This window comes from Lycorma delicatula, chromosome 9, assembly GCF_047948215.1.
Source record: "Lycorma delicatula isolate Av1 chromosome 9, ASM4794821v1, whole genome shotgun sequence".
In the NCBI taxonomy this organism is placed as follows: Eukaryota; Metazoa; Arthropoda; class Insecta; order Hemiptera; family Fulgoridae; genus Lycorma; species Lycorma delicatula.
Genome location: NC_134463.1, coordinates 42,531,684 through 42,555,945, shown reverse-complemented (window position 1 = coordinate 42,555,945; position 24,262 = coordinate 42,531,684). Strand labels below are relative to the sequence as shown.

The following is a 24,262-nucleotide window of genomic DNA, read 5'->3' as shown; positions in this document are numbered from 1 at the left end:
ATTAAATTGAATTACTGAAGGAGAAAGTTCAACAACATATTAAAGAAACTCTTCCGCTATTCTCTAACTAATGTTTAGCTTTTATCATTTCTTCTAAAGCGGTAACAAGGCACTATTGTTTGAATAGTGATATTACAAGGGATATCTCAAAATAAAGACTGCTGGGAAATTTTTCTCCTTAAGGTTAACGAATCTGTGATTCATGGCCACACTGCATTGTTGTTTGTAAGTTGTCATGTTGTAGTATCTTTGATTGTGTGTGAGTTATTACATTATAAAATGAATAGGAAGATCTATGTTGTTGCAGACTGTGAAATACATGGAATAATGAAATTTTTTAACCATAAAAACATTAAGCCAGCTGAAATTCATAGGCAGTTCGTTGCTGTGTGTGGTGATAATGTAATGAGTGAAAGAAATGTCCAAAAATGGTGTGAAAGGTTTAGAAATAACAGAATTAATGTGCATGATGAAGAATGTTCGGGGAGGCCCTTTATAATCACTGAGGGCTTGTTGAAACACATCAATGATGAAATCAGAAAAGATCGTCACTCAACAATTTCTGACCTGACCATTCTTTTTCCTGATATTTCAAGAGCTGTTACTGGTCACATTGTTCATGACTATTTAGGCTCCAGAAAGGTTTGTGTGCATTGGGTGCTGCAAGTCTTAACAGAACATCACAAAAAATCCAAATGTGATCTGCTTTGGAATTTTTGATGTGCTACACAGAAAAAGGTGATGAGTTCCTTAATTCAATTGTTACCAGTGATGAAACATTGATTTTGTATTGCATGCCAGAAAGAAAACGGCAGTCAAGTGAATGGCGTCACCAACAAGACCAACAAAGGTCAAACCAGAGCCATTTGAACGCAAACTGATTGCCACAATCTTTTGGGATCCGTTTGGCATATTGCTGATTGATTTCGTGTCATGTGTAATGACTATAAATGCAGAAGCCTACTGCGAACTCTATGTAAGTTACAGCGCACCATTCAAAATCTACAACATGGGCGGCTGAGCAACAGTGCCGTCCTGCTGCACAATAATGCACATCCACATGTTGCAGGTCTGACACATGATTTACTAAGGGCATTTGGATGGGGAAATTTACAATCACCACCAAACACTCCAGACTTACCTTCTTCTGATTACAATTTGTATGGGAAAGTGAAAGAATTTTTGAGTGGTATGCAATTTGCGGGTGATTATGAACTTAAAAATGTTGTTAATCAGTAGCTAAATGGACTGGTGGCAGAAGAATACGAGGAGGGTATATTGAAGCTGGTGTATCGCTACAATAAATGTCTTAATTCATGTAGAGATATATAGAGAAATAGTAAAAGGTATGTAGTTTAAGAGAAATAAAAAATATTTATAGTTTTCAGAATAATTTTTTTACAATGAAACTATCTTTATTTTAGAGATAACCTCTCATGCATTGCACATTATACTTGATTTATTATTCCTAAAATAATTTTGTGGACAACATGCTATTCATATAGTCTGTCTTTAATGTAATACAAACTTTCAGAGTATTTATGGGATAGAGAAAAGCATAATCGTTAAAATCTGATCACTGAATTTCCTGTTTCAAATTCAATACTGTAATGATATAATTTGCCAAATCAAACTAAAATGTGATTTTTAAAATCAATGTTTCTGAGGTTCAAATCCAAGTAAAAAGTAGTTCCTTTTACATGAATTTGATTACTTGTCAATGGTTACTGGTGTACTTTAGTGGTTGGGGTTAAATCACACATCTCAGGAATGGTTGGTCTGAGTCTCAACAAGACTACACCTCATTTATATGTCATACATATCAAACTCATTTCATGGACTTTGTGTCAGTTGCTTATTGTTCACTAGTTGAACAGACTGGAATGTACACATTAGGAAAATTAAAAAATTATACCAGTGTGAAATTTCACTGATACAACCATAATGTAGTACAACCATACTTACTAAACAGATCCATTAATAAATACATATTAGGGATTAGCAACAATTATTCACTGATAAAATCATGAGCTAGTATTTACAAACCCTTCCAAAATATTTTCTTGCAAAAATATTGACCAGATAAGCCTATTTTAAAAATCAAGAACTAATTTTTCCAATGATATATAAATTTCAATTTTAAGTAACAGAATTCCAATTTGATGTAACAGTTCTGACAATTCCAATTTTTTTTTAATTTTTAATTTAATAAAACAGTCTTTTTTTTCTTCTGGGCTTTTAGTATTTAATAAAATATTTTTTTACAATATAAAACCAAAAACTATCCACCAAGTCCCAAAGACACTAATAGTTCTCCCAAATTAAAATTCATTTCCTTCTAAAACTGTGCCTGGATATTAAAAATATATCAAATAATTAAGTAATAAACAGATCAACCTGATATATAAAATTAGAAATGTTGAATATTACAATGGAAAATCTTTGATACCAAAACAAAATTATTCATAAGCAGAGCATGAAATTACAGAACATCACCATTGGCAATAAATATTTTAGTCTGACAATAGGTATTTGGCCTGTGCTTTGCCTTCGATTCTTCATGGATAAAGTGCAAACTAACTTTTGAATTTCTAAGTATAATACTAAATACTAGCACTGACATAAACTGTAAATTCAATCACTATGAGCGATCACCATATTGTATGCTGTGCACAATCTATTGTTAAGTCACATGGAATTAAGCTTGTTGCCTGCTTGCCATTCTTGCAAAGAACCCCTTGCCACATGTTGTAATCTTGGTAAAATAGGGATTATGTTTTATTATTGTAAGATATAGGTACACAGTGATTTAATAATTAAGAAGTGACAAACAAGTTTGCTTTTTTTCACTCATCAGTTCAGTTACTAGTAAAACTGACAAGAATTTTAATGCTGCTAAAAATTCAAATTTGCACATAGTCACATCTTCTAAATGTAGTAGTCCTTCCAGTTTTCTGACAGAATCAAATATAAATATAACATTGAAAACAATGTACCTATTAATGCTAACAGCATTAAGATTTTGTGTTTTCCTAATCCTAAGCATACTACATTAAATAATGAATAAAATTGAAATTGGATCAAGTAATTGCTCAAAATTACCATATAATTTATAAATATTTGACTCTTAATGAGTAAATATTAAAATGTAAATATATTGATAATGATATTTCAAAAACTGATTTTTACAGTAGTTAGCTGTAAAAACATTTAGTGTACCTTAAATGTGAAGTGTAATTTAAAATTGGTACTACTTCAATTAGTTACCAGTCATAAGTAAAAATAGTAAAATTGTGAAACACAAACATAAAAATCCACAAAATAGTCCATTGACAAGAGACTTTATAATAAATTTTTAAAACAAAGTTTCAGCAGATCTGTCTCGTACTGTTATGAGAAAACAATCTTTTGTTTCATGGAAAATTTCCATCGAACACCCTTTAATGAGACAATACTATTTCTCTACTATATTCTCTTAGTGAAACAAGTTTTGTCAATTTAGACATACATATTAGGTCTACCAATTACCAATGGATTACTTAGTAAATTGTCTTCACACACTTAACGCATATAACTGTTCCAATAAATGATTGTGTTGTGGTTCATTCCCAGTTCTTCCCTGCAGAATTTAACAAAGGGTAATTTTTACTCCAGCAGTAAATGAATAACATGACTGCAAAGATCTAACATCATTTGATGAGCTGTATTCAATGTCTCAATTGTTTACTCAAGACTGTCTTTTCTGAAAGAAAGACAATGCTCTTTACCTCAAGTTCGTTTTGCAAAAATTGAATAGTGCTTCATTACTGTGAATGTAATAAAGCACAGACCGATGGACCAAGATGGTCAATTATGTTAAGTTTAATTTATGATCTGATGATGTCATCTGGCATCGACTGAATTGAATTATTTACAAATTAATTTCATGGCAGCTATACTTAAAAGTTATATCGCTGTTGACAAAAATACAATAGATGATAAAGTATTACACAAATAAAGGCAAGAACTAACAAATTGAGTCATCTGCTACATACAGCCTTAACACAATTACACAGGCTACAGTAAAATCTCACTACTATAAAACAGCTAGGATAGCTCTTACACTGAACAAATAAATTAATTACGATGTGGTGGAGGTGGTAATGACACAACATATGGTTATGATGTCATTTCATCCCACACTGAGGCATGTTTACACTATTCCCAAAAAATGCAAATGCTGCCATTGAACATAAGAGATCCAAAAGATAAGTTTATGTAAGATAATAACATCAACAGTAAATGGTGTTCTGCCTGTTGGCAGATCCCTGGCAGCACTGTTGCCTTCATCTTGTTTGTCTGTCCCATGCTTTTTTCTCCTTCAACAGAGCCTTCAAGAACTGTATTTATTAATCCTTTTCTCTAATTATATGCCAAATCCAGTTTCCTTTCCTCTTTCTGACAGTTGCCAATATTGTTCTATCTTCATTTATTCTTCTTAATACTTCTACGTTACCCTGTTCACCCATTTTATTTTCCTCATCCTCTTCCACATTTCAAAAGCCTCAATCTGATATTTTTTCTTTTCTTTTCACTATCATACAAAAGTGGTCTTATCATAGCATTTTACTAATTTCTTCCTCTGGCTAAGATCCATGTTGCTGCAGAATAGGTTTTTCTTTCTAAAAAATGCTTCCTTTAGCATTATAATTCTCGTCTTAATCTGTTCTTTACTCATCCAGTCTTCAGTTAATACTGTCCTAAGGCACTCATTCAATTGTTCCTTCTGCTATTATAACTTCCATATCTTACCTCTCATTCACCTTCATAATAACACATGTTTATAAAAATAGCATGCATATCACCAGTTAAAGAAACATTTTGTTTGCTGCAATGAGTTCATATGGGCGTACATCTTGTCAAAATTGTGAACTTTCAGTTACTTAATTTCCTTAACACTGGGATGAAGAAAACTTAACAAAACATTTAATTTTTCATTGAATTATTCTGCTGAGATGCTGTGTCTGGTGTATAAAAATTTAATGATATTAAGTAACACAGTTTGTTCCTGTAGTCAACAATAGGAAAAGGTTTTGAAAAATGCTACAATTATTTCACACAATAAAATATGTGGTTCTATAGCTCCAACCCACCCTACAATTTAACAACCAATTCATAACAGCAGTGAATATTAAGAACATCACTGCATCTTGAATTATGATGGTAGTACAGATTTTGCACGTCATCAAGCAGAGACACATCACAAACAGATGATAACTTAAGTATTATTTCACATTTATAACCCTCATAAATGATATGAAAGTATAAAGGAAGCCTACAGGAATATTATAAATATGAAAAAGTTTGGAGATGACAAAATAATAGTATGTAATTACAATTACTTGAAAAAGGTTAAGTCCAATTACTACTACATGGTGGTCAAAGGCCAACCTCTTACTCATGAAACACTATTATTGGAAGACATCTGGACAAAAATTGAATTAATCTGTTCCGACAGCAATGTTAAAAACTCCATACACATGTAATATGGTCTCCTGCACACTATAAGGCACTATAGACATACAAACATGTTTTTTGTCAAGCAAAATAATAGCCATGCAAAGAAAACTTTTAGACTGTCACAAACACCTCAAAATAATAATAATATTAAATGGTTAACTTTTTCTTACTTTTGTAATTTATAACATATAATAATGTGCAACATAATTTAGTCACTGTAACCCCAAAATTGAAGCATATAACATAATAAAACTACTACAGACGATTTGTGCAAAAGCATATGCAAAGAAATTGGTATATAACTGGTGATATTCCAATATGGCCAATATTTATCATATTTACCTCAAAAACAAAGAAAGTAAAATGCAAAGAAAACATACAAATAATTCAATCAAAGCTAAGAGTTTTTCAAAGAATTTCATTAGCAAAATTACAGACAATAAAAACAACCACTTTGGCAAAGCAGCTATTTTAAATAAATGTTAAAAAACAAGACGCAAACAGAAAATTTCTCATTAAATTATATTAAAAACCAATCATTACTCAGTCAAAACAATCATTATATCTCAATAATCTTCTATATAATTTAACAGTTCTGAGAAAATACATTAAGGTATGTAAAAATATCGAATAGTAACGAGAGCATCTAGCGTATCGTAATTCCTTTTTGTGCTTGCATGTACTTTAAAATAGCCCTACTCCTACTTCAATAATGAAAACAAACTCGAACTAAAAAATATACCTCTACTGATTAGCTAATAAGCGAAGTGAAATTATGAAAGACTAAATCTTCGAAATTAAAAATGCACACATTTTGACACAATCATTTACAAAAATACATAAACAATACAAATACATAACAAACACTACAGTAAATCATACATAATCGGTAGATAGATAAGTTTAATTACATAAAGCAATGTCGACCGAAAAGCAAGACGTTTACATTTAATAATAAAACATGATTCAAATAAAGTAAACTACGAAATACCTTACACAGAGACGCCATTACACGAAACTGTAAAACAGCAACAACGGCAACACTACATATAAAATTGCTTAACTCAAAGCACACATCCAAACAAGTTATTATCTCTAAACTCATGGCACAAATACATTTTTTTTTTTTTTTTTTGTTAACCAAACACTGAAAACTTACCAAATCATATTACAGAGAGCTACAACGTTACACCGAACATTAAAGTAGATTAAAAACGCCGACTAACTAGCATAGAAATCTAACTACTTAGTGACGTCACAGGGAGTACGGGTAAAGATATCGCAGAGGCTTTGGTTGTCTTCAGCGAAGTACATATTACCTTTAGGCTACTTATGCTTTTATTTATTTTTTATTTTTAATTGCAATTAATATAATAGAAAATGCCATTATTGGGAGTAATATATCTTAAATTACTTTTTGAGCTGATTTAAATTTAGTTATTTTTCTTATGTTCACATTTCAAATTTGTGACAAAATACTCTTTACACAATTTTGGTTCTCTACTTTACATCCTCCGCAGAAGGACAGCCATTATCCATTTGTCCGTTACTCTATAATATTATATAATTTCAATTAAAGCCCTTAAAGTAAGTTTCATGTGAAATTGCAAAGACTCAACGACTTCAAATTTCAGAGTCGAGTAAACAAGCAACACTCATACTAAGATCCAACTGGGGAAAATGTGTACTTTGTATTCAATTCTTGGAAGCATGTTAACAAACCTTTTGAAATAATAAAGGACGCACCGGATAGGAAATATAACAGCAACTGTACGTAACTGTTACGTCAATAATTCATTAACAGCACCGGCCTCTGTGGCGCGAGTGGTAGCATCTCAGCCTTTCATCTGGAGGTCCCGGGTTCGAATCCCGGTCAGGCATGGCATTTTCAAAAGCTACAAAAATTGTCATCCTCTTAAGTAATACCTAACGGTGGTCCCAGAGGTTAAAAAAAAATTCATTAACAGCTGTTAATGTCACAATGACAGAAAGTAGGACTATGTTATTTCTGCTTGATACATAATGTTTATTACCAAATTAATAAAATTTGGTTCGCCCGTAACACATAAGAAATCTAGCATAAGTCTCATACAACCAGTTAATATATTAATTTTTTTACGAACTGCTGTCAACATAAAAGCAAATATATTGCCAACCTTTTATAAATTAAAACTGAGAGCTATCCCCAACATCACCGCTCAGCAAATCTTTTTTTTTTTTAATATAAGGTCAGCTTCATCGAGTATGTAGAATTGTTAAAAAACAAAAGCAAGAGGTAAATGGAACCCATTTTTGCAATTTTTTTCAATTATCTTAGTAGTAATTAGTTAACGTGATTAAGTAGATCAATTATGATTGTCATTACATTTTGGCTGAGGTTCCACAATCATCAAAAAGAACATGTTCAAGTGCACAGTTCATAATTTTCCCTAAAAAAAAAAACAATTGATAGCAAAGATTCTTTTATGCTATGAACAAAAAAAAGTTCAATTAAATTTTGTCGTGCCTGAAATAACATATTAAATAAATATAATTGTTTTTTGCACATATTTTCAAGTTAAAGCTGAAACAAAAATTCATGAAGTGAACATTATTACATGTGATGCTCTTTTATAATCTAGTGAAATTAAATAACTAAATAATTTAGAAATCTTAAATTAATTGGAATCAGTGAACAGGATCCTGACAGACCATTGGACACCAGGCATGTTTCTGTTGTGAATTCTATTGTGTACCTATATAATGAACTAAAAAATGAGTTTATTCAGAATCCAATTAACACTCGTTTTAAAAGTATTAAGTTACCAAAACACCTGTTAACAATTGATTGGACAAAGATGCTGCGTCTACTACTCTAAAAAATATTTTAATGAATTGCCAAATAAATTTATGGATTTCAATGTTAATAAAAAATGTTAAAATGAAAATTGAAAGAGCAAATCAAAACGATTGATACTGTATAGAGGACTTAATCTAGAAATGGATTCTATATTTTTTTGTTTGTTATAGTTTAAAAATGTTTGGTATAGTTTATTTATGCACTGTTTTAATTGAGTGAGGTATACTTCATAATTTGTGTAAAATATATAAATTTTTTTAATTATAGGACCAACCTATGTGAGGGTATTTATGCCCCCTATAGGTCCTTTTTGTATATGTAAATGCTTAAAGGAATTTGGTAATAAATAAAATAAATAAATGATTAAGTAAAATTACCACGTATACCTTGTCACTTCCCTAACAGGAATGATAGTAAACATACAAAATTTACAGAAATTAGAACTTTGTCAATGAATATTTTCTCCAAATTTCATGAGTTTTAGAAATTTATTTTGGAAATACTTAACAAAAATTATAGAATACAATTAAAATAATTATATCCCTATCCTTCAGTCTAATTGACTTAAAATTCCATTACTATAAATAACTCATACAATATTACCCCTGCTAAATTCAAGTGCTATGATTCCTCTCACAAAAAATTAAAATCTTAAAATAGTGATAATTACCCCATAACCTTGTCTGATTAATTCCAAAAATAATGGAATCAGTGCCCCATATATAAAAATAATTAAATACAAATAGCAAGTTTTAATGTCAGCCAGTATAGTGATATTTATCAAAATATTTGCTAACATAATACATAATACACACACACACACATTCTCCTAGAGTTTTCCATGGATTTTTTTTTTTTTTTTAAAGGGGGTCAGAAACACTGAGTTTCCAAAAACACCCACCCAAAAATTTACTGATCACCTTTCCTTAGAGCTATAGCTGCTGCAACTACTACCTATTCCTGGGAAAGTAAAAACAATTACAAAATAAATAATACAAATTTAAAAGTACCTAAACCACTGAAACCTCCAACTCCAGATTCCGCTGAGTGGCAATCAAAACGACCATCAAGTTTTGATGGTTGTTTAAGAAAAAATTCTATAAATACTTTTTTAAGTGTTTTCTCATTTTCAGTTTGACATTTTCATGTAAAATGTTGCTTTTGTCAGATTTGGTATGTTTGGATATTTCTTATTCAAAGGTTGAAATATTGATTTTCTGTTATATAAAATGCTTATTGTGGGTAATGGCTTTGTCTTGTTTCCATGAAGCTACATGTGAAATTTCATTCTGTTGAGTATAGTGCCTGTTTATGAACTTTTATCTATTTCAGAATGTGTACCCTTAGTCAGTTATTTTTACACAGATTTGAATAGTAAATTGTGGATAGTGTTCATTAGTGGTAAGGTTTCAATTAACCACACATCTCAGCAATGGTTAGACTGTACAAGACTACACTTAATTTATACTCATACATATCATCCTCATTCATCCTCTGAAGTATTATCTGAAAAGTAATTACCAGAGGCTAAACAGGAAAAAGAAAAAAAAGAATGTGCATCCAGTTTATGCAATGTGGTATTTATTTAGTAGAATCATTAAAGTTTAATTTATATATTCCTGGGTTTAATTTATATATACTCCTATATACTTGTTATTTTGCTATATATTTTTATTGATTTAAAAGCAACACACCAACCTTCATTCCTAGAACTCTGTTATTATTATTATTAGTTGGTAGTTTTAAATTTTCTGTCAAGGGTTTTTTATATTGTTCGGTATTTTATGTAATATGTTGTTTTTATGTATATGTACACAATTGTTCATTACTGCAGTTTTATTTATTTACTAGTATATTACTGTATTAGATATTTTACAGCAATGAATTCTTGTGTAGCAGCCACTAATAACAGTGCCACATGATTCTCAATTTGTAAAGATATGTATGATACAGGCAAAAAGATCTGTACAATTAATGTATTTTGAAAACAAGTTCTTTTAAATTAAATAATGAAATATTACCACAATTAATCATGGTTATCAAAGAATTTTAATACCACACTTAAATTTTACAGTATACTAGAATTTAGTTTTTTTCTTGGATAGAAAATAAAACAAAATTATTAAAAATTTTCCAAATCCATGAACACTGTATCTGATTAAGAATTACTAAGCACTTATGGAAAAACGCTGTATCAGTTTGTAGGGTTGGTTAAGTTATAACGTAAAATTACAACAAAACTCATTGGTCACTATAAGACTGCAAAATTTCATTCTGTATTAAGGAATGAATAACTGTCATTAATTTAATATTACAACTTGAAGACATTTGTTACTATTAAAAAAACTGTTTAATAAAATAAAATGTATTGCTTGCGACGGTGCATGCGCGGTTTCAGCGCTCATGAAACGTTAGTTTAAAATTTACTATTATTTCACTACTCTCAACTAAAAAATCCGATTTGTTTAATTTAAACATTTCGAAATAAGGTGCTCAGCTATTTCAGATATTATTCTACGTGTAGAAGGTAATTTTTAGTTATTAAATTATTTTATTGTTTTTTTTTTTTAGCCTGTAGTAAGTTTTTTTTTATATTAACATTATTGGAAATAAAATCAGAACATAATTAAGTTAACATTTAATTTCATTTATGATGTAACTATGAAAAAAATCGTGACCAAAACATGAATTCAATCAATGACGTGTTAAGAGGTTTCACATCTAAAAGGCTGTGCTAATATTTTGACAGATTAAGGTTATGTTTACTGACTGAGTGCTAGAGTAATTACACATTTGTATTCCCTGTTATTTATATCAAAACTTGTAAGATTAATAATTAACGAAATAATATTTACTTAGTTTGTTAAGTGTCGTGGTTTTGAAATATAATAGTTTGTATGTAGAAGTGAAAAAAATTATGTTTGGTATTAACGTGATTTAGAATTAAAAATAAAGGATTATTATATTATATAAAAAGTGTAGTTTATCAATATTTTGTGTACTTAAACCGGAAAGATAATTTTGAAGTTTTCTTTAAGTTATATAAACGTTAGATTTTGTTTAGTAATTATGGATGTTGAACAGTTGGAAAATGAGGCTCGAGCTACTGCAGTTAAACATGTTCAAAATATGCTTAGAAGACCAGGTCAACTGGAAAAAATTGAACAATATAAACGAAGAGTTAGCCGAAAAAAAGTTTCAGTTGAAGCAATGCTTAAATCTGCTATGCAGAGCCAATTAGATGGTGTATGTGTAGGATTAAATCAATTGCAAGCAGCATTGCAAGATATAAAAGAAATAAAACAAAATTTAAGTGAAATTCAGGAGTCATTTTCATCTTTACCAGAATTAGGTTCAAAATTGAATGAAGTTCGACTGAAAAACATGCGACATTCACAGTATGTTACTGCTATGGAAAATCTGAAACATTTATTTACTGTGCCTGAAAGTGTAGAAAAAACTAAACTGTGGATTAATGAAGGAAAATTTTTACATGCTCATCAAAGTTTATTAGACTTGGAAACATCTCGTGATGAGTTGCTTTATGAATTACATAAACTTCCAAATCAAGCCCAGGCAGATATTATTCTATTAAAAGCTTACTTTGAAGATGTTGAAGGATTATCACAACTATTAGAGAAGCAATTACATTTAGTTCTAAGTCGAACACTCAACACTGTGAGAAAGGAACCAACAATTATTGTAACTGCCTTACGTATTATTGAAAGAGAAGAAAAAGCTGATACATTTTGTATTCAAAGACAAAAACAAAGTGGTTTTATGCCTCCTGGCAGACCAAAGAAGTGGCGAGATATGGCAATGAAAGTTCTTGAGGAGTCAGTATCACAAAGAATTGAAGGAACTCAAGTTGATGAACGAGAAAATAATAAAATGTGGTTGGTTACATATTTGGAATTAACAAGACTACTGATATTGGAAGATTTAAGAGTTGTTAAAACATTATGTGGCCCGTGCTTTCCACCGCATTATAATATTGTTAATAAATTTGTTAGTATGTACCATTCATGTTTATCAAAACATTTGGAAGAGATAATTAATAATGGTTTAGAAGGAAATGAATATGTGTCTATGCTTTCATGGATTGTTAATACATATTCGGGACCTGAATTAATGCAGCATCCTGATTTAAATATTGAAACGACAACTGTTGGGCCTTTACTGAAAGTAAATGTTATTACTGATTTACAACATAAATATCTGAAAAATATGAAAGATAACTATGTTGAATGGATGCAGAAAACTTTGGACCAAGAAAAACAAGACTGGAATGCTGGAACGCCCCCTGAAGCCGATCAAGATAGTTATTTTCATTCAGCAGCACCTGTGATAATATTTCAAATGATCGATCAGAACTTACAAGTTACAAAAACTATTAGTCAAGCATTAACACACAAGGCATTGTTACTAAGTATGGAACAGGTTGAACAATATGGGAAACTTTACAGAGATGCTATAATTGATTTTAAAAGAAAGCACTTTGAAGATAGAAGTCAAAATGAATATTTTACCCAGTACATGATTACTATAGTAAACAACTGTATACATTTTGTTGAACTGGCACAACAGATGAAGCAGACATATTGGAAAACTGATTTTCATAATGCTGAATCTGGTGCTAGATTTGGCAATCTATTAAAAGCATTTCAAGATTTAAGAAATGAAGCTGCAAAATTTTTATTAGAAGAAGCTTTTCTTGATCTTGCAACACCGTTTCAAGAGTTAATTTCGACTAAGTGGGTAACTAGTTCCATACCGATCGATACTATTTGTTTAACATTAGAAGATTATTTTCAAGATTATAAACATTTACGTGCTCGTAATTTTGAATATGTTATACAAGAAGCAGAAAATATGGTGGTACAACGTTATATAACAGGAATGTTACAAAAAAAGATATCATTTAAAACTTATGAAGAACGTAGAGCTGCCGGTAATAAAATATTGGCAGAAGTTCAGCAGTTAAAAGATATGTTTAAAAAAATTGCTCCTAAAATGGCCAATCGCATAGGTTCACCATTAGAAACAATACCCTGTCTTGCTGAATTATTAAAAAGTGAAGATTTAGAAATTCTTTTATTAGATTTACATAATTTAGTTGATAAATTTCCAGATGTGTCCGAGGATCATCTTGCAAGATTATTGGCATTACGTGGGGATATTTCAAGGTCAGAGATTAGAGAGAAAGTTTCATATATTTTGAGAAATAATAAATCGAGACAACAAGCATCTTTTACCGTTAGTATTTTTAGACAGATACCATAATATTTTACTGTTTTAAAGTTAGACTGTATTATTATCAGATTATTGATAACAGCATTTATGTTCAAATTATAAAATTTAGCATTACAACTAAAATGATGTTTGTAAAACATGAATTCAGCAAAACATATCTGATTTAAATTTTGAAAATTGGAAAAAATCTTAAGTTAATGCCTAAGTTATTAGCTGTAATGCTCAGTTTCTTCAGATAAAACTATTCATCTATTTAATTCAGAAATCATGCTATATCAAGTTATGAATGCATACAAAGTGATAACACTACACCATCTGTGTAAAACATGTATCAATGTGTAAAATGCATCATATACTTATTGTTTAACTGAATTGTTGCCAAAAGCAGCCGATACCAATCGGCTGGTCAAAGAATAGTCATAAGATCCTGGTCCATGTGCAGATTTCATAACATAAATTTTATAAATATAAATTAATGGTTGGGATTTTAATAAATATGCTCACTGTTGCTCAAAAAATTTCTACTTTTTCCTGTGTAAATGAATTTGGTAAAAAAATAACTGAAACTGTTTACTGCTTTTCCTTTTATTTCTGTTTAGTGCTTTTGCAGGAATCTTTGCTTCTTCAGAACAAATAATTTTTTCAAAATAATGAAGAAAAAAATTTCAGAGATGTATTAATTATTGTATCTTGATCACTTAAGTGAAATGATTAGTTTCTTTTTCACTGATAAGTGAAAAAAAAGTTCATCATGATTGTGAACAGTGTAAGTAAATTTATATGACAATTTTTTTGTAGATTGGGGTTATTCTGCATCTTCACATACACTAGCAATTACAGCTATCAAACCTTTAATATTATACCCACCATGAAATTATAATAATACAATCGTATTCAAATCTCTTTGTCTGCAACCAGTGTGGCATATATTTTCTAGTTTGATATTACATAAAGATTTATTTACTTAATAACAATATCAAGGGGAACGAAGGTCTATAAAGAATTGCAGTCTATAAGAAAAAAATACAAAAATATACTATGAATTTGTATTATTTATATTGTTTTTATAAAAATAATCTTAAAAAATTAAATAATTGCCCATAATTACTATATATAATGTATATGGGAATAGACACATCAGGTATTTTGTTTATGTTTAATGTAAAACAGATATATATTGAATTTTTTTTTTTTGTTGCTATAAGATATAACTGTTGTTCTTTTAACAGTAGTGAAAACCAATATTATCTCCTACAGTGCAATTAGCTTCTCAGTTTTGTATAATTCATATTTTTACATGTATTATATAAAAGAAATATTGTAACATAATATTTCTGATTAAAATGTTTGTTTCATTTTCTGAAAATAGCATTCAGTATCATATAAATGTATTAAAATTGATTTTTTCTTTAGTTATACATAAAAATAAACATACATTGAAAAATAATATAATCTCTTGTTAAAATTAATAATGAATGCTACATATTTATGTAAGCATTAATGTATTAATAATAATAATAATGTATATAAACTCTTTATATATTTATTAAAATATTTTTCAAGTAATTTATTTAAATCCAGTTTTTTATTCAATAGTACATTTTAGTGCTTTAGTTGGCTGCTTACTGCACCTAGTAACATTGACAGCTGATAAACACAGGTATATATATATGAGGAGTGGCCAGTTCTCTTTACAGAACATGATTTTGTTCTATATTTTGGTTAGTTAAAAATTTGAATTTATGTGTGACTAATGAATGATGACTAATGGCTGATTTGATATTTGTCAGTGCTACCAAAAACTATTTGTACAAACCCTAGCATGATTGTGACATATAAAGCAAGACTTATAAGGAGGTCAGTTTACGAGCTTTGTAAATAAAGTAAGGAGATTAGTTTTTTATGGCAGCCAAAGTGGCAACACATAAACTTACTAGTAAACATATGGTTGTGTGAAGAGCTGATTTATATTAGATGTTAATATTTTTACACTATTGTTGTGAGATGTAAACAAACTTTTCGTGAAAAATGAGTGATACTAATTATGAGCAATGTTGTGCAATCAAGTTTTGTGTTAACTCAGTGAGAATGCTACTGAAACTTTTTCAAAATTAAAAAGGGCGTATGGAGATGACGCTCTGTCATGAGCACAAGGTTTTAGGTGGTTTAAAGCATTTTCAGTTGGCTGGAAATCAGTTGCGAACCTAGAAGACCATTAACATCAAAAAGTGATGACAACGTTGACTGAATCAGAGACTTGATACAATACAACCGGCAATTAACCGTCAGAATGATTGCAGAACAATTGAATTTGAACCATACCATAGTCCATCAGATTTTGACAAAAGAATTGGACATGAAAAATGTTTGTGCAAAATTGGTCCCAAAATCCTCACTGTTGAACAAAAAAACAACAGGTTGGAAGTGTGCCACGATCTTCTAGGGCAAATTGAAACTGATTCTGATTTTCTAAAAATTGTTATTACTGGTGATGAATCTTGGATATTTGAGAATGACCCAGAAACAAAACGCCAGAGCACTTCAAACTCACCACATCACAAAAAAGCAAAAATGAGCAAATCAAATCCATGCTAATTTTTTCTTTGATAGTAATGGCATTGTCCATAAGCAGTTTTTGCCTACAGGACAGACTGTAAATCAATATGTTTACTGAGAAATTCTAGAAAGACTACAGAAAAGAGTTGTCCATGTGAAACTAGCAATCAAAAACAACTGGATGCTGCATCATGATAATGCACCTTGTCACAGTACACTCTCTCATTTAATGAGTTTTTGGCAAAGAAAAACATTCCTGTATTTCCTCAACTACCTTATTCACCTGACTCGAGTCCCTGCGACCTTTTCCTGTTCCCGACTTTAAAAAAAACACCTCAAAGGGGGCACCATTTTGAAACAGTAGAAAACATTAAAAAAATGTAACAACCATCTGAAGGATATTCCTGTTTCTAAGTTCCAATACTGCTGTGAAGAGTGGGGGAAAACAATTTGAAGCATTGCGTGGCTTCCCAAGGGAACTATTTAAAAGATGATAGAGTCCATGAATAATTGGATTATAAATAAAAGTTTTTTTGAATCAGTCTGATTACTTTATTTACAGACCTCGTATATCCTCCGTAAAAAAATATATATTGAAAACCAGATAGCATAGGGTTCTGGTTTGGATCTGTTACCTATGGTTTGGTCAGTTGCCTTTGTGAAGCTGCTATGCCTTGCATGCTAAATTTGTGGGAGCTAGAAAACACCACAGAAGGGCTAATTTTGAAAAGTTATGACAAGTTCTAGGTCCAGTCAAAATCTACTGCTCTTGATGTGTACTTCTGATGCTGAGATTGAATTGATTGTCCCTTGGATGAGGATGTAGGGATTTTATTTTGCAACAGTGTGTGTTCACAAGGCATTTGGGTAGTAGGAGAATAGCCTGATGCCTATCAAGTTGACAGCTGGAGCTACATATCAAATTTGATACTAATTGGAGAATACAGATAATTACAGTTTTGCAAGCAGGACTTAACAGGCAGAATGTAACTTGATAAAAATTATCAGTGGAATTGTTATTTATAGGAGTTATACAAAATGTTGATGATAATCAATTAGGTTGTTTATATTAAAATCACTAGGGCTATTTTAAAATCGCACATATAAAAGTTTGGACTAGATCGTGTTTACTCTTTAAGAGGACAGAACATAACTTGCAGGAGCTGTCTAAAAATTGCACTATTTGGTTTGGTGTAAGCGAGTGGGAGTTGACTTATACAAAATGTTAAGCATAATTTTGAACATTTGCATATGTTCTATTCTTACATATCAAGAACATATATTTACAAGTTTATTCAGTAGAGCAAATGGAAGATAGAAAGCATAATTATTATCATCAATCAAATAATACAGAGTATACAAAAAAAATCAGGATTTTTAAAATTATTTAGTACCCCTCTTTATTATTTTGGCTTACAGTAATGAATTATAAATAAAATGAAAGACTAACTTACATTTTTATCCTACTACTATTCGATGTGAGCATCCTGACCCCATAGAAGAAGAACCATTGATGATTCCAGTTACCCCCTCCATTCCTAGCCCTGAAGGGCTTTACTGAAAGTTGTCTTATAAATCCTCTAAATCTGATTACATATCACAATCATCAGTTAGACCTCAGTCAGAATGCCACCAATGCAAATGCCTTGGCATTCATTTTAATAAGTGTTTTAACTCAACTTTGCTATCCCCTTCACTTTAGGCTTCTTCCAAAGATTTATCACTTATCTACTCTGATTTGAAACCCTCTCAACTATTTAACTGTTTTGCAGAGCCCGATCCCGCGCTCACTCCTAACACCAAAGGACACAAAATAATCATTCACCAAATAAATTTCAAATCTAGACTGCATTATCAATGTACAAATTAATCTGGGTCTAATATTAACATCTAAGATAAGATTCTATCCTCAAACCTCTTAAATAATTGTTCATTGCAACAATGAAAATTTTGTCCTACAAATACCCCACTTTTCTTAATTCATCAAAGACAATTAAGAAAATCTCATAAGGATATAACCATTAACTTACTCCAATCTGGTCTGCTTTCAGGAGCAAGGTTTTACCCTCCCACTTCGCAACTCCATTAAAGAGTTCTTAACACATTCTACCAACAATTGGTCTGCTCTTAGAAGGTTTCTAAGAGCATAGGTTTCTAATTTCTCCCTTACACATAACCTCATCACAGAATTCCTAATATATTCTACCTCTGATCTGGTCTGCTCCTGGAAATGAGGTCAGTGTCTTCAACCTTCCACACACAGCTCCATCACAGAAGAATGAAATGAGCAGCTAAACTAATTGGAGCTTGATTCAAAGCACCTACCTTGCAAAGTAAGTGCCGAAGCAGGCTCCTAGCCACCTGGGTTGCTACTCTAGCTATTAGAGCACCAAACCCCTTCAGCCACCCTCTGGTTTCTGATAGGGTCAGAAACCTAAGGAAGCCAGTAACTATATTCCATTCTCTTTGAGTTTTTCAATTGATTTGTAAATCTAAGAGAGAATTTATTCTCCCAAGATCTCTTAACTATTCTAGTAGGTTCAGCTTTGTACTTTGGGCAAACTTGTAGGACATGGTGCGAACTATCATCAACTCTACATTCCAGGTATATACCTTAGCCAACTATGTCAAACCTAGCCAACTTATCTGTAAAAGCACAATGAAACTGAGTAATATGCTGATTAGGGGAATCCCATCTTCCTTAGTGCCTGTAGAGCAGAAAAATAGGGGGGAATCAATCTATGGGCATGTGCTCAAATAAAACTGCCGTTTTTGCTGTTTAGTTCTAGCCTTAAATCAGCAGTGTACACTTCATCCAAGAGATATTATAACAAATTGAAAGCCTGATATTCTTTTTTGTATACCTGGAATATTGAACAGCTCAGATCTTTTAGTAGGCTGAGTTCAATGGATTGTAGGAACATACTATGTCAGAGTGAGATGTTGAAATCAGAATATATCAATGGAGAGAAAAGTAGATAGTTAAGAAGATTTGTATCTTATTATGTATATTTTATGAATTATTCTAAACAATTTTAATTGAAAAAAATAATTTTTTTCAGTTAAAAACATTTAATCTTAGTAGTCTGGGATCATATTTAACTCAGGCATCTTTGTTATGCTAAAATGATACCTAAAATTTATTAATATAATATAAAGTTTATTTTAAGTATATGAATAGTATTTAATTAAATTTCTATATTTATAACTACTAAAATCCAATTTTCCCAGACGTGTGAAACTTTTTTCAGTTTCACATTATGTTTTATATAAAATTTATTTTACTTTACGGTATTTCCAACAATAATTAGATGTTTTACAAAACAAAACCTACATCTACATGAATTTTTATGTTATAGCAAATGGTAAATCTTTGGATAAATCTTTTGATATGTTGGCAGTATGATTTTTTTCAATTTTAGTTGAACCCTTCTTTATTGCAATCGGTGCTTTGTCTCTATGTTAACAATTTAATTTATTTTTTAATAATGGATAATGTAATTTTCGATATAGACTGCTATTGAGCAGGCTATTGGCAGGCTTATCTCATTCTGATAAATGCAGAAGGTAGTGATGTAAAAGAAGATGAACCTGAGAAAGAAATTGAAGTGCAAATGAACAACCTTGAAGTGGTAATAAGTATGCTGGATGAAAACAAGATATTAAAGATGATAATGAAAAATTTCAAATTATTTTTAGCTGATCTAGCAGTTCTAAACTGCTAAATATTTTCCTACTTCCAGCTCACAATGTAATATGAAATGCTCAGATTCTTCAAACAGCATCCACAAATAAAATATTAGATATTTCTGTCTGCTAGATTGATGACAGAGGAAACTAACGAAAAAAATCAGGAAAATTTGTTGAATTAGTGTGAGCTTATTTCACATTCAGGTTTATTTATGTAACGGTACTGGGAGACCTATTGAAGAATATTGGGATATTCAATGTCTTGAATGTAATTTAAAGCAGTCCTACATCAACTCCATTTTGACTATCATAATCGAAGAAATGAAAGGACTGAAGATAAGGGTAAAACTATAAAAGAAATATCTCATTTGTTTGCAGAATAGTATAAAACATTATTGTACCATAGATGAACATCTTTGCATGTAAAGATATCATTGAGGCTTCGAGGTTGAAATCCCTTCCAAGCCTGGAAAGTACAAAATAAAAATCTGGTGTAGTGAACTGAAAGTGGTTAACCTGTAAATCTTCAGATCTACACTAAAGTTCAGTGGTATAATAGAAATGAATCAAGGTAAGAGAATAGAGTTAGGTTTAGTGCGAATCCTGAGTTCAAGATATATAATTAATGATCATTTTTTAAAAATTATCATTAAGTCAAGTACTATTAATATGTTCTTAATTATTGTAGGTACGTTACGTTTTTCAAGGAAATAAGTTTGCAAAGAGTTGCTACCTTCAAAAACTAAGCTTAGAATACTGAAAAATTTGCAGTAAGTATCAAAGCCCTAATAGCTTCTGAATTAAAAAAATAAATAAAGTTGCTTTTCTCCCTTAAACAGCATCAAACAACCAAAATAAATATTTTGTATGTTTGATGCTGAAAATAACGAAAAAAGAAACATGATACTTATAATTTTATAATTCAATTTACTCTCGACCAAATGACAACACTGTGAAAAGGTACACAATTGGTTTCTCAGTTTTTTTATGATATGAGACTTTGTAGAATAGGCTGTTTGCAATAGTCAATGCAAACAGACTATTCTACACAGCTGGAGAGAATATGGAAAGGCAGGTATAACTAAAGCAGTTTGCTAAAAAAAACTGGCAAAGCCACAAATAGAACATTATTTGATAAAAACAAAAAGTAGTTATTAGTTGCTTTTTGTTTTTTTGGTTCTGGAGATCGAATGAAAAAAGTATAAACAAAAAATGGGATAAGAGAAAAACAATGACCAAGGAAAAAATGGGTGAGGTTTTCCATTAATTTCCAAATGATTTAAAATATAGGTCTGTGTTTGAAACTTGTTTTTATTTGTATGCAAAAAAACTTTCAAACAATTGTAAAAAAAAAATGTAAAGATGAATTATCCATTTCTGACAATGACATCTAAGTTTGAGGTATAAAATTTTGTCAAGTCTAATTAACTTTATTGATTTTGGTGATATTTTCAACATAAATATAATCTAAACACAGCATGTAAAAAAAAATGTTTGTATAAAGCATTTCATTTATCTCCTATTGGAATCAAATATGATTTGAATCAGAGTATTAAGGAGATAATTTGAGAATTCTACAGTTAAATCATTAGGTCCTGTGTTAATGAAATACCAAAAAAAGTTTATAAATAAATAACACTGATAAACATAATTTTTGGTTCCTAACATGTAATAAATGATTTTAATCTGTTTAATGCTGAAAATGAATATGAACTTAGAATCTTTCTATCGTCCACCATTTTTGAAAAATTTTAAATTTTAATTAAAGGATTTTTTCATTTTTCAAAGTATAGTTAGCATTTTTAGCTCTTATATTGTATTTTGTTAGCTCATATTTTATAAACTTTGTTAACATAATTTGTAAGCTATAGATAAATAATACTAGACAAAGAAAATTAAATCATATCATAGTCACATATTATGGCATATGTACCTATGGTTTGGCATGAACCAAAGGGTCATGTAACCAATTGTTACTTTTCTTTAACAGGTATGTCTGGAATTTCTAAAAAATCTAAACACTGTAAAATATCCTTCATTGCAATCTGCAATCAGGTCTGTATCTCACAGTGAAATTATTCCAGTTTCTGAGCCACCTGTGATTGCATGTTTCAAAAGCACTGATGAAGAATCAGGCAGTACTGAAGAAGACAACAATGATTTTGATTTTAAATTATCTTCCAATAAGCCACATCTGTATCACAAGGTGAATTAAATGACTTGGTTAACGATTTAAATTTATCAAAAAATAAAGCTGAACTGTTAGGATCAAGACTGCAAGTACTTAAAAAAAATACAAAAATTTTGGGCTTTCGAAGCCGACAAAAACAACTTTCTCAGTACTTTATTGATGTAAATAATTTGGTTTATGACACAAATATTGACGAACTTATGTTGCACTTAGGACAAGTTCATAAACCTGAGGACTGGTGCCTTTTCATAAATTTGTCCAAGTGTAGTTTAAAAGTGGTTCTACTACACAACGGTAACAAATATCCTTCAATACCAACCAATCACTTATTGTATTAATTTGAAAGAGACATACAGTGTGATGAAAGGCGTTCTTGAAAAAAATAAATTATAAAAAACATAGCTGAAACATATGTGGTGATTTGAAAGTTATAGCGATTTTAAGCATGCAGTTAGGCTATATGTAGTAAGTGCGTGTGTTTTATCAAACATTATGTTACCAAAGAGTGGAAGAAATGAGATAACTTAACTCCAAATGGGAATAATATTATTTATGAGCACTTAGTAAACCCAAAAAAATATTTTTATCCCCTCTCCATATCAAGCTAGGACTAATGCAAAACTTTATAAAAGCAATGAAGGATAGTCCCGGATTTTTGTACATCAGGCAGAAATTTCTGAATATAAGTGAAGGAAAAATTAAGGAAGGAATATTTGTTGGTCCTCAAATAAGGAAGTTGGTCAAAGATGATGTATTTAACTCAATGTTAAGTAATGTAGAAAGTGCAGCTTGGGCTTCGTTTAAAGATGTTTGCAAAAATGTTATTGGCAAACAAAAATACGGCAATTACCATATTGTTAATCAACTTCTTACTTCATACAGAGCTATGGGATGTAATATCTCTGAAAATACATTTCCTCCACTTACATCTGGACTTTTTCCCAGACAACCTCGGAAATGTAACTGACGAACACGGTGAACGTTTCCACCAAGACATTTCAGTGATGGAAAGCCTCTATAAAGGGAAATGGAATACTAACATGCTAGTCAATTGCTGTTGGACATTAATTCTGGATGTGCCTGAGGCTATTTATAAAAAAAAGCATCAATGAAATCATTCTAACATAGGTATGGCATGCAAAATTATAAATTTTACAGATTTTAACTATATCTTCCCTTAATTTTTTTTGAAGCATAATTTATTTAGAACTAAGAGTAACAGAAAAATTGTATTTACAGATCTGTAATGTATGCAAAAAGGCAATTCAAGAAATGGTATCAAACGTAGAGAAACATATATATAAATTAATAATAATATACAAATAATATTCCAATCACAATAAAATATTTATAATAATAAAAAATCAAAACATAAATTATATGCTGATGAGCCAACATATTATTTATAACTCTAAGCAGCTCCACAGGTGTAAGGTCCACTAACAATTGAACCACAGGTATACCTCCTGGGTTGGGACTTTTGTGTAGCTTCATCTTCCTCCCAGCCTTCAGGAGTTCATCAAGGGTAAATAAGTCAATATCATCTCTTCTCTCGGTGGCTCCCTTCTCACCGGGAAAAATTCCCTAAGGCAATCCTGTACTTGTCAGTCTAACAGCACTGGGAGTCTCCTACCAAACCTGCCTGCTACTATTTGATAGCCTCTAGCCCAGGGGTCCTCATCGATGCTAATACATAGCGTCCTCCAGCAGTTTACTTTGGCCATTTTGATGGCCCTCTTGTAGGCATCCCTGGCTGCTTATCACATACCCGGCGATCTTGATTATTACAAAAACAGTAAGAAAAAAAGCTGGGAAAGAGTTAAACATCTTTCCCAGATTCGCGAAGAAAGTTATGCAACTTGACTAACTACTACTTTGGAAGCAAATTAAGTGAAACAATAAAGTAAGTATGGAAGTAAAGTATTATATAAGAAAATTATTTTTTGAATAAAATTTTGAGCTGTAGAAATAATTCATGGTGACCGTATTTCCTGACCTCTTTCCATAAGCTATTGTAACAAATTTTATAAACATTGGTTAATCCAGTCTATAGATAAACATGTGACAAAATGATAACTTATAAAAATATCAAAAACAATACCTTTTCAGGGGATAAGGCTATTTTTTATCCCTGAATGAAATCACTCAAATACATAATCAATGTAACATATAATGTAATGGAATCTCTAATTAGTACAAAAATGTGACTTTGATTCTTAGAATGGCTAATGTTT

At 30.6% G+C, this 24,262-nt stretch overlaps 2 protein-coding genes across 6 annotated transcripts in view; one reads left to right on the top strand and one right to left on the bottom strand.

The window, feature by feature from the left end:
• LOC142329723 (uncharacterized) overlaps window positions 1-6,757 on the bottom strand; it is a 187,535-nt gene extending 180,778 nt beyond the window's left edge. For 2 of the 5 annotated variants that reach the window (XM_075374451.1, XM_075374458.1), the window contains exon 1: window positions 6,659-6,757. The gene's annotated coding sequence lies outside the window, so the exon portion shown is untranslated. The other 3 variants (XM_075374453.1, XM_075374452.1, XM_075374454.1) reach the window with 3 other exon arrangements.
• A 4,320-nt stretch (window positions 6,758-11,077) lies between these two features.
• On the top strand, window positions 11,078-13,734 carry Sec6 (Exocyst complex component Sec6). The gene has a single exon (XM_075375020.1). The coding sequence runs from the start codon at window positions 11,408-11,410 to the stop codon at window positions 13,619-13,621; it is 2,214 nt and encodes a 737-aa protein (XP_075231135.1). The 5' UTR covers window positions 11,078-11,407; the 3' UTR covers window positions 13,622-13,734.
• The last annotated feature ends 10,528 nt before the right edge of the window (window positions 13,735-24,262 follow it).